This window comes from Zophobas morio, unplaced genomic scaffold, assembly GCF_036711695.1.
Source record: "Zophobas morio isolate AGI-343-1 ecotype UQ-CSIRO unplaced genomic scaffold, CSIRO_AGI_Zmor_V1 ptg000014l, whole genome shotgun sequence".
Classification (NCBI taxonomy): domain Eukaryota; kingdom Metazoa; phylum Arthropoda; class Insecta; order Coleoptera; family Tenebrionidae; genus Zophobas; species Zophobas morio.
This window is the reverse complement of record NW_026972119.1, coordinates 15,467,431-15,482,051: the sequence shown is the minus strand read 5'-3', so window position 1 is coordinate 15,482,051 and position 14,621 is coordinate 15,467,431. Positions and strand designations below refer to the sequence as shown.

Here is a 14,621-nt window from a genome sequence, read left to right as displayed (position 1 = left end):
ATTAAATGTTTTTACCTAAGTAGACATCGAGATTAACAACGGCGTTTAAACTATTCTTAACGGTTGATTAATATAATGTGGGGATATTTTAAGCCGGCTCACGATGTAAACTTGATGGAATTCATTCTAATTTGATCCATAACTTGAATTAATGAGTCATTTCACATCTTGAAAATTCTTTAGTGTTTGAAATTCTTCGTGGAGTATGCCGTAATTAAGCGTTTCTTGCTTCATTTCTTGCAACTGTGGTACTTCGCATTGTTTGGGTTAATATAATGTTTCCAGTGTGTCTTGATGATCGCGAGAATCCTATTACAGTTCCATATTAGCAAGTGTTCTTTAAGAGGTGTGGCCTTTTTTGAAATAATAAAAATTTAAACAAAATTGAACTTTTTTTTGATTTGGTCCATAAACTGAATCAATTAATAATTTAACATAACGTAAATGATTTGTTGTTTGAAATTCTTGATAGAGAGTAAAGTAATTAAATCTTTTTTGCAGAATTTCTTGTAATTTTAGTACTCATCTAGTTATTACTATATATATATCTATACTCATCATAAATTCGACAAAGACAGAACTTGAATTTCAATAGAAATAAAAGCACAAGACCGCGTAACGGAAACGGAACACACGGTTTCCAGTTAAATTTGCAATTTTTTTCATTTATTCAAGTGGATTCTTTGCGTTAAGACCGGGTGGAGAGGATAATATGCGGCAGGTTTTTTCGGCGCAGAAATGTGATGTGTTGTACCTGTAAAGAGAGTAAAATCACCGAGGAAGTATTACAGACTATGCTAAGGAACATAAATTCCGCTTTGACGAGTTGTCTTGTTCTTATTTGTTTTTTTTGTAAAACCGTTTCATATTTATTTGATTTAGGATTAGCCCTAAGTTTTATTGTCTTGGCCGTGTATCTGCTGGCAGGGTATAAACCTGATTTATTGTCTAAAATATTTCTTGCCGTTTTATTTTATTATCGTGTTTTCGCGGGCGCTCACCACCTGAGATCCGTGGCTCCGGTTTGAGAGCAACCCCGGCGCTCCCTGCTCTGAACAGGGAGCTGGCGCCCGAGCGACCGACACGTTATCGGCGAGATTGCGGGACCGTCCGTCCGTCAGTCACACCGGAATTTCGTCGCAATATTATACCTGTCAATAGAGTAAAATCATGGAAGAAAATTTAGAGACTTCGACAAGGAACTTAAATTATCCTCTGAAGATTTCTCTTTTTCCTTTGTGTTTTCAAATTTGTGATATTCAGATATTCGCTCTGTGTGGGTTAACACAATAGTTCAAGTGTGTTGTGTTGTTAATAATGACAATCTTACTAAAGCTCCAAAGTTTAAAAGGCGTGGTCGGTTTTGAAATGTCTAAAAATTTTAAACAAAATTAAACTTTATTTTGATTTGATCCGTAGCTTGAATTAATGAATCATTTAATATCATGTAAATTTTTGTGGTTTGAAATCCTTGACAGAGTGTGGCGTAATTAAATATTTCTTGTTTCATTGCTTGCAATTCTGGTGTTCATCCATTAATGATCAGAAATTCGTGAAAGATAGAATTTGTATTGATATCCGAAATAAACGCACCAGACCTCGTGGTGAAAGCGGATAATGCGGTTTCTAGTTAAAGTTTGGGTTTTTTGTCATTTGTCCAAACGTTTTTTAATTTAAACTTCGTGGAAAGACCCAGGTAATATAATAATATTAAAAGGTGCAGATTTGGCATAGCTGGCTATTTTGCGCCAAGACCGGATAAGCAGTGCGATATGCGGCAGGTTTTTTGCACATAGAAATGCAATATGTCTAAGACCTGCAATTTGAGGAAAATGACAGATTATGATAAGAAACTGAAATTCTGCTTTAGAAGATTTCTCTTTTTCTTTTGTGTTTTTAAATTTGTGATATTCAGATATGTATTTGCACTGTTTGGGTGAACACAATGTTTCAAGTGTGTCACCTTGATAATGATGACAATCTTGCCACAGCCGCAAATTTTAAAAGACGTGGCACATTTGAACTAATAAAAAATGTAAGCAAAATTCAACTTTAGTTTGATTTGATCGGTAGCTTGACCCAATGAATAATTTAACATCATGTAAAGATTTTTTTAAATTCTTTATAAAGTGTGAGGTAATTAAAAGTTTTTTACTTTGTCTCTTGTCATTCTGGTATTTATCCAGTTATCAACGCAAATTCGAAAAAGATAGAACTTGAATTCTAACCGAAATAAAAGCACAAGATCTCGTGGTGTTTCGGTAAATATAATGTTTCCAGTGTGTTATGTTGATAATCGCGAGAATCCTATTAGAGCCCCATATTAGCAAGTGTCCTTTAAAAGGTGTGGCCCCTTTTGAAATAATAAAAATTTAAGCAAAATTGAACTTTATTTTTTTATCAATAAATTGAATTGTGTATAATTTAATATCATGCGAAGTCTTTGTTTTTTGAAATTCTTGATACAGTGTGGCGTAATTAAATGTTTCTTGCGTTATTTAATGTAATTCTGGTACTCATCCAGTTATCAGAAAGACAGAATTTGAATTTTAACTGAAATAAATGCATAAGACCGTGTGGCGAATGCAAACACGCGATTTCTAGTTAAAGTTTGCGATTTTTGTCATTTGTCCAAACCAATTTCTAATTGAAACTTCGTGGGGAAAGAGTCGGAGTTGGCTATAGCGGGCTATTTTGCCCTAGAACCGGATACAGAGTATAATATGCAGCAGGTCTTTTGAGAATAGAAATGTGATGTCCTTTTATACCTGTCAATAGAGTAAAATCATGGAACTGTGTGACAGATAAGGATGAGGAACTTAAATTCGTCTGACGAGTTTCCTTCATTCCTTTCATTTGTTTCTATTTTTTTTTTTAATTTAATGGCGGCAGTCTTTCCAGAGCTTCAAATTAGTGTGTGTTCTTTAAAAGGTGTGGCTCCTTTTGAAATAACAAAAATTTAAACGAAATTAAACTTTTTTTTGATTTGATCCATAAATTGAGTCAATTAATAATTTAACATAACCTAAATTCTTTTATGTTTGAACTTCTTGATAAAAAGTAGCGTAATTAAATCTTTCTTGCATAATTTTTTGTAATTCTCGTACTCATCCAGTTATCATCATAAATTCGAGAAAGACAGAACTTGAATTTCAATAGAAATAAAAGCACAAGACCGCGTGACGGAAAAGGAACACACGGTTTCTAGTTAAGTTAAAGTTGCGTTTTTTTTTTATTTATTCAAATGGATTCTTTGCGCCGACCGGGTGGAGAGCATAATATGCGGCAGCTTTTTTCGGCATAGAAATGTGATGTGTGTTATACCTGTAAAGAGAGTAAAATCACCGAGGAAGTGTTACAGAGTATGATAAAGAACATAAATTCCGCTTTGACGAGTTGTCTTGTTCTTATTCTTTTTTTTTGTAAAACCGTTTTATATTTATTTGATTTAAGATTAACCGTAAGTTTTAGTATCTTAGCTTAACTGGTGGGAGGGAATAAACCCGATTTATTGTGTAAAATATTTCTTGCTGTTTTATTTTATTATCGTGTTTTAGCGGGCGCTCACCACCTGAAATTCGTGTCTCCGGTTTGAGAGCAACCCCGGCGCTCCCTCCTTCGGAGAGGGAGCTGGCGCCCGAGCGACCGACACGTTATCGGCGAGATTGCGGGACCGTCCGGCCGTCACACCGAAATTTCGTCGCAATGTTATAGCTGTCAGTACTACGTCAAGGAACTTAAATTATCCTCTGAAGATTGCTCTTTTTTCTTTGTGTTTTCAAATTTGTGATATTCAAATATTTGCTCTGTGTGGGTAAACACAATAGTTCAAGTATGTTGTGTTGCTATTGATGACAAGCTTACTAAAGCTCCGAAGTTTAAAAGGCGTGGTCGCTTTTGAAATAACTAAAAATTTAAACAAAATTAAACTTTATTTTGATTTGATCCGTAGCTTGAATTAATGAATAATTTAATATCATGTAAATTCTTTGTAGTTTGAAATTCTTGATAGAGTGTGGCGTAATTAAATGTTTCTTGCTTCATTGCTTGTAATTGTGGTATTCATCCATTAATCATCATAAATTCATGAAAGATAGAATTTGAATTTTTATCGGAAGTAGAAGCACAAAACCGCGTTTTATGTCCTTGGCACAAACGGATCTTCAATTTAAACTTCACAGAGAGACCCGGCTCCGAGTAAAAGGCGCAGTTTGGGCACAGCTGGCTATTTTGCGTTAATACCGGATACAGAGTATAATATGCGACAGGTTTTTTGGACATAAAAATGTAATATATGTTGTAACCAAGCGAATTTTCGCAGGCCGAAAACCGTGACGGGCACCGCGAGAGCCGGGATTCTTACCTGAAGTCTTCCGAAGCGGAGAAGTGTTACCCTGGACTGTGGCTATTTTTTTTTGGAAAGTTTTCGGAAAGTGTAGCAGAAGTGCAGTTCGACTCTCCGACCTCCGCAAGTACCTTTTGGGTCGCTTGTCCGTTTACGTATCGGTTTTTGAATCGCCGCCCCCGAGCGAAAAACCGTACCACCGTCACCGGTTTTTCTTGTCGTCACCGTCACAAGTCGAAACCGTCGTGCACGCCTCGTATACCGCCACCGCACTCCCCTCCAAGGTCGCCGCCCCCAAGACCAGTAGAAACTTTGAAGGAAGTCGGCGTCCAGTAGACGTCTTGTTCGTATTCTTTTTTTTTGTAAAACCGTTTTATACTTATTTAATTTAAGATTAATCGTAATTTTTTTACCTTAACCGTGTAGCTGGTGGCAGGGAATAAACGCGATCTATTGTGTAAAATATTCCTTGCCGTTTTATTTTATTGTCGTGTTTTCGCGGGCGCTCACCACCTGAGCTCCGTGTCTCCGGCTTGAGAGCAACCCCGGCGCTCCCTCCTCCGGAGAGGGAGCTGGCACCCGAGCCACCGCCACTTTTGACCGAAGGCGCCACCCACGGCGGCGTGTAGGTCGCCGCATAAGCTTAGGTGGGCCAGACGTACTTTTAAATCACCAATACTAGTCGGCCCAAGGCGTGGCACCCAGGTACGCCGCCACCACAAGTTATCGGCGAGATTCCGGAACCGTCCGTTCGTCGCACCGGAATTTCATCGCAATGTTATACCTGTTAGTAGAGTAAAATTATCGAAGAAAAGTCACAGACTACGTCAAGGAACTTAAATTATCCTCTGAAGATTTTTCATTTTCCTTTGTGTTTTCAAATTTGTGATATTCAGATATTTGCTCTGTGTGGGTTAACACAATAGTTCAAGTGTGTCGTCTTGTTATTGATGACAATCTATAATTTAACATGATGTAAAGATTTTTTTTATTCTTTACAGAGTGTGAGGTAATTAAAAGTCTTTTGCTTCATCTCTTGTCATTCTGGTACTTATCCAGTTATCATCGCAAATTCAAAAAAGATAGAACTTGAATTTTAACCGAAATAAAAGCACAAGATCTCGTGGTGTTTCGGTTAATACAAAGTTTCCAGTGTGTCGTCTTGACAATAGCAACAATCTTGCCAAAGTTCCAAATTGGTACGTGTTCTTTAAAAAATGTGGTTCCTTTTGAAATAACAAAAATTTAAACAAAATTTTATTTTAAGTATTTTGATTTAATACATAGCTTCAATTAACATTTAAATTATTTGTTTAAAATTGTTGTTCGAGTGTCCTGCTTAATTTCTTTTCATTCTGGTAATCACTTGGTAGTAGTTATGTAGTGGGACTTCTAGACCAGGTCAAATGGGGTCAAAGTGTCCCAGCAGCCGCACTACTTTTTATCGATCGTTCATTGACGTCTGAGGTCGGTAATCGAATATTTAGAGCTAAGATCGGCTAAAGATTGCAGTATGCGGCAGGTTTTTTGAGTGTAGAAATGCGATATACTACGACGAGGAACTTAAATTCTTGTCCGATGTGTTCTCTCTTTTTTTTCTTTCTGTTTTTATTAGTATATTAAAGAACGAGATTCATAAGGCACATATTAAGGCATGAACCCAAGGTTATAGAACGAGCGGCGAAGCCGAGAGTTATACAAAGGATGAGTGCCACAATGGCCTTATGAACGAGTTATTTATACTATTTTTTCTACCGCGCACGTTTTTTCGCAAAATTTTACTGAAATTTGAGTTTTTTTAAATCTGGGGAATTTTGTCGTGGTTGGTGATGGGTTGGTCTGACGCTAACCACGAAATATTTGAACTTCGAATTTTCACAACAACAATTGTAATTCGAATCAATTCAAGTTTTTGTAAGTTAAAATTGGTTAAAATGTCTTGTGAAGAAGTTAGTGAAGTCCTTACGCCTCCCGAAATACTGGAAATTTTAATTTGACATTTGCCACTGACATTCACCTGACATTTCTCGTCATGGCTACCAATCTTACCCATCTAAATTACACCAGATCTATTTGAGAACCCCTTTCCGCTATTAACGAACCGCTTTGACGTCATTTGGGTGCTTTAATAGCTCGATTAGAAAATCAAAAAGCGTGCGCGTATGCATAATTTTTGACTGCAACTGCAAACTAAATTTTTTCTACTAAAATTTGTTTAATCAACATATTTCAAGAGCTTTTATTATATGATTTGACAAAAATAAACAAAAAAACCAATATATTAGAAACAATACATATGACCAAAAGAACTGATCAAAATAAACAAAAAAGGACTATATGTAATGTATGGAACACAATATATATTATGAAAAATTAAAACTGATTCGAGTTTCTTCGTTAAACCTTCTAGAAACTTTTCCCCTGGATCTAAAAAATAAATTCTTTTATAAGTAAAATAATTAGCATTTCTTGTAATTCTGGTGGATGAGTACCAAAGCTCCGAACTAGTACGTATTCTTTAAAAGGTGTGGTTCCTTTTGAACCAACAAAAATTAAAACTAAATTGAACTAAATGCGAACTTTCCTCGCTTTCCAGAAGGGTTCTCACACAAGTAATCAAAACAGAATGAAATTGTCGCGGCGTCGGCGCGGCGCGGTTGTCACAAAATCCCATGTCCATCAAATTTTTCGAAAAGATAAATAAAACGAATTGTTGATAAAAGGGTTCTATTTGTTTGTTTTGATGTCAGAAAACAGAATTAATTTAACTATTTCTAAACGCGCCATTATAAACCAGTTTAGAAAGAACTGGTTGTAAACTGAAAATAAATAAACGTTATTCTCATTATTGTCACCTACTACAAAGTCCGAGATTATTGCTTTATCACAGCAACCCGGATGTAATAATGGTCGTTACCTTAAAATGTCATGACATGTCATCAATACCTCGTTAATTTGACGACCACGTCCTGAACTACTTATTACCTGTGAAGTTATTACGAATTGACAAGAAATGTCATGTTTAACGATCGAATTCTACACCATTTCATTTGGTTTAATGATAAATACCGAGGTTAAATGTGAAAGAATTCTCACTTTCCGATTAAATTTGCAGTCCCATCGCCTTGCCAACAGCTGTATCTTTTACCTTATTAATCTCGAGTCTAAGATTGGAAAACCTCGAAACGCGTAAATACCTCCAGGTAAGCCTGTGCCCATTTCCTTAGCCTTTTTTTCAAACAGCACTTTCCCTCCGATTTTCAGCCATTCAATATTGACAGTCCGAATAATCGTGACTTTAATTACGAGTCTGTCTCTGAAGTATACTGTACCTTATAAGAGCCGAGATTTTCAACGACACAGGCCAAAATAGCTTCACGCCCCACGGCGACGGTGCTATTAGGGATGGGTTGACTAAATTTGGGATTTTCTGCAACAAGAAGAAAAGATAAATAAGAGCGATCAAATTACTTTAATAAAGGTTGAGCTTTTTAAGGGCGGAATTTCGTCCGCATCGTGCCAAATAAATTCCACGATGAAATTAACTTTGAATATAAATATAAGTGGATTCTTAAAGCGCATTAGAGGGAACCTATTATTTAAAGCAGTATCTACTTGAGCAGTTCATTCGGATTAGCTCTCAATTGCGAATGGGAACCCGGAGCTGACTGCGATACTCACTGCTAATCAGCTTAACGAATTTATTGTTTCCCACGGTGAGATTTACCTAGAAGGGAAGAAACAAACAAACTTATTACTGAGGCGGCGCAAGAGAATAGGTACAAGCCTTAGGACCAACATTTTCATTCGGATAAATTAAAATAGCGGAATATTGCTCGAGCACTCTTCTGCCTGCGCCAGACGCGATACTAAAATTTTAACAAACTTATTATAACTTTAATAATACAATAAAATTAATTAACGTAGAAAAAGCGCCACAACTGACGGAATTACCGAAGAACAGGTTTTAGGTAGTCATTTTGCAGTACACGTAATGGGAGCTTTCGCTCCAAAACTTGCAGGATAGTTTCGAATTTTAGAAATCATAATAAATTTACATACAAAAACAGTTTCGTGAAAAAGTTAAAAGTGGAACTCTTTATGGCACCAGTTAATGTATGCGAACGCTGCTATTTGTAATTACGGGATACTAAAACAACACCGTAAAAACAAACCGAGTTTGCTGTGACTATTATTATGTTAGTGGAGATAACGGCATGTTGTGTATGTATTTTGAAAATAACTGACCCCGGGCAACATGAAATAGAAAATAAAATTTTAATTTTAAATATTCGCTTCGGAATTAAATTTTTATGCACCAGAATTCTATAAGCCGTTTGGTTTATGTACAGAATCTTTTTAACTGAAACAAAACTAAAAGGAAATTTCTTTCTCGAAGGTTTAGAACGTAATTTAGTTGAGTTGCCTTCGTAGCCGCATCAACACAAACTTTTAGTAAATAATTCAATTTTTAGTGCAGCGGTTTTACATAGATTGTAATAGCCCAATGCTTTTACAAGGATGCGCTAGAAAATAGTCGATGGTTAAACCAAACAACGTTATATCGTCCTATCACAGTGAACCCAATCAGGCAACTTTGGTAACTTTTGATTTTTATTTCAGGCTAGTTAAAGTTCGAGTACAAAATAAGGTTACAATTCATTATTAAAATGTGATTTTTCTTAGTGTCCTGTCTAGGAAACTGTAACACGTCTGAAAAAACGCTCTTTTTATTAATCAAAAGCGAGCACGAACCAAAGAGGAATTTGTGAAGTAGCAAGACGAAGAGAATTGTAAATTTTTATTATTCCACACGAAAAAGCAACAATTCACAGGCCACAAAGGAGCTTTATGTTCAAACTTTAAGTGTGGATTTAGTGTTGTAATGAAGCAGTTGTGTGTCTAAGACTAACTATATAAAAAAATTATTACGGCCATAATGTCCTCATTTTAAAGTCCTTTTAAACTTCTTGATAGTTTTTTTCTTAGAAATTGTCCTTCAACAAATTAACGCAATGAAAAGGAACAAACGAAGGAAAAAGCACATTTTTAGTTCTCTAGAATAGAATAAGTCTTTATTTCCATTGTTAATAAAGTGTCCTTTAATGAAATATAGATCTTGCTTTAACTTATGCAACCGGTGACATTATCCAAATCAAACTGTGTGTTTTTTTTTATAAAATCTTAAATAACGAATTTTTGTCATGTTTGAGGTGTCTCATCTATAAGGAGTGGAACGTGAGCATGACTATTTTTATTTAGATACAAATCGTTCGTGGATCTATATATATAGGACTTAAGATTCCTTGAGGAACTCAAATGACCCTATCAAATCTCATTTATTTGCCGAGCCTATACAAAGTTTGATGACCGCGTCTCAAAATTTTGCTCAACAAATTCCACTTTCTTGATTTTGCGATATTTTGCGCAATGTAATCATTGTATTCTACGTCGCTTACGAAAGCCTGTTACACAGTTTGAATTTTTAGAGAAAAATTTTGATGTCTAGAGTAAAAAATCAAGGCGGATTCACAAACCACAAGTACAAGTGTATCTCATCTTTTCAAAATTTTAATGTCGTTTTTTGAAAAAACACTTGAGTTGACTTTATCAAATTGTTGCTGGGGATCACTGGACACAATTTGGTTAGGATTTCACCATCTACACGGTTTTCGAACATAACATAAAATTTGATAATCCTAAAAATTACCGTATGAAGTCGAATGTAATTTCTGGTGATCAGCATCTATAAAAAACTCTTTCTGAGTGTTTTTCGAAGGTGTTCGAAAATGGGTCCAAATTTTCATATTGAATAAACTAGGTTTTTTTGAAGTTGCCCAAAAAATTCCCAAAAAATCTGGAATATATGTAGATATGACCGCACTGATTCAAAATTTATAGTGTGTTTAATGTCTGGAGTAAGATTTTAAAAATATACTGCTTGAAAATTTTTAACAAAAACTGAAAATGACAATATTTCTTTTAGAGATTCTAGAAAAATGGTAACAATTTTCGTAGAAATGAAGCCGAAAAAGATTTTTGGAGGTCGACGTCTACAAAAAACTTTCTTTGGATTATTTTCGGAGGTGGTCTATAAGGATCGAAATTTTCGTAGGTAAGTTCAATTGAGTTTTTCTAAAAGTTGTCAAAAAAATTCCCAAAAATTCTAAATATCAATAGACCTCAACGTACTGATGCGAAACACATAGGTGGTTTAGGGTCCCGGAGCACTATTTTAAGAATCTTCACTCTCAAAATCTTTTTTATCAATAAAAATTATAACAATGCATTGGGCGATTCTGCAAAAATGGTAGTTTCCGAAAATTTCTGCAAGGTCGAAATATACAAAAAATTTAACTCTTTGGATAATTTTCAAAAAGGGTCCTAACCAAGTCGAAATTTTCACAAGAGGGAGTACTGAAAAATTGTGTTTTTGAAAAAGTTATCTAAAATTCCACAAGAAATTGTGGGATATAGATCCGAAAAATATGGATCCCAACGCGAGATTTCAAAAAGATTCGGCTAAATCTAGAAAAATGGCAGGGATCTTCGGAGAAATTATGCCAAAAATAAGTTCCACAAGTCGAAATCTACAAAAAAAAATCTCTTTTATTACCTAATTTTAGAAACAGCCAAAGAGAGTTGAAATTTTCGTAAGGGGGGAGCTACTGAACAAGTGATCTCAAAAAGCAGTCGAGAAATCCTCTAAAAATTCTAAGATGCAGATTTCAATATACTGATCTGAAATATAAAGCGTGTTTATGGTCCCGGCACACGATTATAGAAATATTAACTTTGAAAATCTGTTTTTTTTTTTGTCAAGAAACCTAAAAATTGACATATTTGATCGTCGGATTCTGGAAAAGTGGTAAGAATTTTCGAAAAAACTAGGCCGAAAGTGAATTTTGGTGGTCAACATCCTACAAAGGACTCTTTTTGAGTAATTTGCGAAATTGTCAAAATTGTCATACCGAAATTAGGATTACTGAATAATTTGGATTGTTTAAAGTTTGTCTAAAAATCGTCAAAAAAATATGATATATAGATCTCAACGTACTGACTTGAAAATAAATTTTTCTAAGATTGCCACATTTCGTCGTGTGATAATGGAAAAATTGTAGGAATTTTCGAAGAAGTGAGGACGATAGGAATTTTTGGAGGTCGGTGTCTACAAAAAAACTCTTTTTGGATTATATTCGGAGGTGGTCCTTGAGGATCAAAATTTAAATTGAGAGTTTCTAAAAGTTGTCAAAAAAATCCCCAAAATTTCTGAGATATAAATAGATCCCAACGTACTGATGCGGAAAATATAGGTGGTTTATGGTCCCGGAGCAATATTTTAAAGCAGTTTTCGAAAAAATGAGACCGAAAGTTTCTTCGAAAGTTTCTTGGAAGTCGAAAGCTACAAAAAACTTATTTCTTTGAGTAATTCTCAAAAATGGTCAAAACAGGTCGAAAGAGAGGAGTATTGAAAAATTGAGTTTTTGAGAAAGTTGCCCAAAAATCTACAAAAAAGTCTGGTATATAGATCTCGACGTCGTGTTTCGAAAACTGGTGATCCCAGGGGGAGAATTCAAAAATATTAATTTTGATTTTTTTGCCATAATTTTTTCTTTGGCTAATTCTAGAAGAATGGTAGGAGTCCTCGAAGAAATAATGCCAAAAATAACTTCCAGAAATCGAAATCTAGAGAAGAAAAACATCTCTTTGTTTACCTAATTATAGAAAGAGCCGAAAAAAATGCTGAAATTTTCGTAAGGGGGGAACTACTGAAAAATTAAGCTTCTGAAAAAGCAGTCTAAAAATCCTTTGAAAACACCGAGATACAGATTTCAATGTACTTATTCGAAAGATAAAGCGTGTTTATAGTTCCGGCACACGATTTTAAAAATATTCGTTTTGAAAATCTGTTTTTTTTTTTAATCCTAAAAATTGACATACTGCGTCGTCGGATTCTGGAAAAATGATAGGAGTTTCCTAAGAAATTATGCCCAAAGCAAATTTTGGTAGTCAACTTCTACAAAAGATTGTTTTTGAGTACTTTGCAAAATTGTGAAAATTGTCATACTGAAATTAGAATTACTGAATAATTTAGATGTTTTAAAGCTTGTCTAAAAATTATCAAAAAAATTTGGAATAAAGTTCTGAACGTACTGATTCGAAAATTATAGCATGTTTATTGTCCAGAACAAGATTTTAAAAATATTGTGTTAGAAAATAATTTTTTTTTAATCGACATAATTTTTGGGGGATTCTGGGGAAATGATAGGAGAATTTTCGAAAACCTGAGGTGAAAAGTAAATTCTGCACGTTCAAATCTACAAAAAAAATGTCTTTGAGTCATTTTCAAAAGTGGTGAAAAACAGATTGAAATTTTCTTATGAGGAGAAAAATTGAGCTTTTCTAGTGCTTCGAAATGTGAAGAATGTTTGTGGTCCTGGAACATGAGTTTACAAATATTGTACTTGAAAATCAATTTTTCTAAGATTGCCATATTTCGTCGGGTCATTCTGGAAATTTTCCAAGGAATAACTTCGAAAGAGATTTTTGGAAGTCGACGTCTACAAGAAACTCTTTTGGATGATTTTCGGAGGTGATTCTTGTGAATCGAAATTTTCATAAGTTAAATTGCGGTTTTCTAAAAGTTGTCAAAAAAATCCCCAAAATTTCTGAGATATAAAATAGATCTCAACGTAATGATGCGAAAAATATAAGTGATAAGCCCAGGAGCAATATTTTAAAGTAGTTTTCGAAAAAAAGTCGTCCAAAAATCTACAAAAAAGTTTGTGATATAGATCTCGACGTAGTGATTCGAAGAATATGGATCCGAGGGCGAGATTTAAAAAATACTATTTTTTTTATTGCCATAATTATTTCTTTGACTAATTCTGGAAGAATGGTAGGAGTCCTCGGGGAAATAATGGCAAAAATGACTTCCAGAAGTCGAAATCTACAAAAAAATCTCTTTGGTTACTTAATTTTCGAAAGAGCCAAAAATAGGTGAAATTTTCGTAAACACGGAACTACTGAAAAATTGAGCTTCTGAAAAAGCAGATGTCTAAAAATTTTGTGATACAAATTTCAATGCTCTGATCTGAAATATAAAGCGTCTTTATGGTCCCAGCACACGATTTTAGAAATATTCACTTTGAAAATCTGTTTTTCTTTAATCCAAAAAATTGACATTTCTGGTCGAATTCTGGAAAAATGGCAGGAGTTTTCGAAGAAATGAGGCCGAAAATAAATTCTGGTGGTCAACATCTACAAAAGACTGTTTTTGAGTACTTTGCGAAATTATGAAATTAGGATTCGGTACGGAATAATTTAGATTTTTTAAAGCTTGTCTGAAAAACCTCAAAAAAAATAGATCCCAAGATACTAATTCTAAAATTATAGCATGTTTATTGTCCGGAGCAAGATTTTAGAAATATTGTGTTGAAAAGTAATTTTTTTTTAAATTGTCATAATTTTTTGGGAGATTCTGGGGAAATAGTGGAAGAGTTTTCGAAGACCTCAGATCTAAAGTAAATTCTGTAGGTTAAAATCTACAAAAAAAATCGTTTCAGTAATTTTCAAAAGGGCTCTTTTGACAAATCTCTCTAAAAATCTCCACAAAATTTTGGAATTTAGATCTTCACGTACTGATTCGAAATATGAAGCTAGTTTGTGGTCCTGGAATCTGAGTTTAGTAATACATATTCGAATTGAAAATCAATTTTTCAAAGATTACCATATTTCGTCCTGGAAAAATGATAGGAATTTTCGAAGAAATGAGGTCAAAAGGAAATTCTGGAAGTCGACATCTACAAAAAAACTCTCTTTGGGTAATTTTTGAAGATGATCGAAGAAGGGTCTAAATTTCCAAACAATCAGTGCAGTAGTTTCGGAGATTGTCTGTCGCATAAAATCGACAGAGATGACAAACAGGCGACAGACAGAGGACAGACAGATGACAGAGAGACGACAGGCAGATAATAGAGAGACGACAAACAGACGAAAGACAGACGAAAAACACACAAACGGACGAAAATGACGAAAACGAACGAAACAGGAGGAAAAGGACGAAAAGGACGAAAACGGACGAATAAGGACGAAAAAGTACGAAAAAGACGAACAAGGACGAAAAGAACGAAGAAGACAAAAAGGACGAAACATTACGAAAAAGGACGAAAAGGAGGAAAAAGGACGAGAAAGGACGAGAAGGACGAAAAAGGACGAAAAAGGACAAAGAAGACGAACAAGGACGAAAAGGGCGGAAAGGACGAACGGGACGAAA

The 14,621-nt window shown here is 34.7% G+C and overlaps 1 protein-coding gene across 1 annotated transcript in view; it reads right to left on the bottom strand.

Moving 5' to 3' along the window:
* LOC135128993 (lachesin-like) overlaps positions 1-14,621 on the bottom strand; it is a 75,992-nt gene that overhangs the window by 33,797 nt on the left and 27,574 nt on the right. Inside the window, exon 2 of the mRNA XM_064056076.1 lies at positions 7,678-7,775. Within this exon, the coding sequence (XP_063912146.1) occupies positions 7,678-7,775 (98 nt within the window). The remainder of the gene's footprint in view (positions 1-7,677; positions 7,776-14,621) is intronic.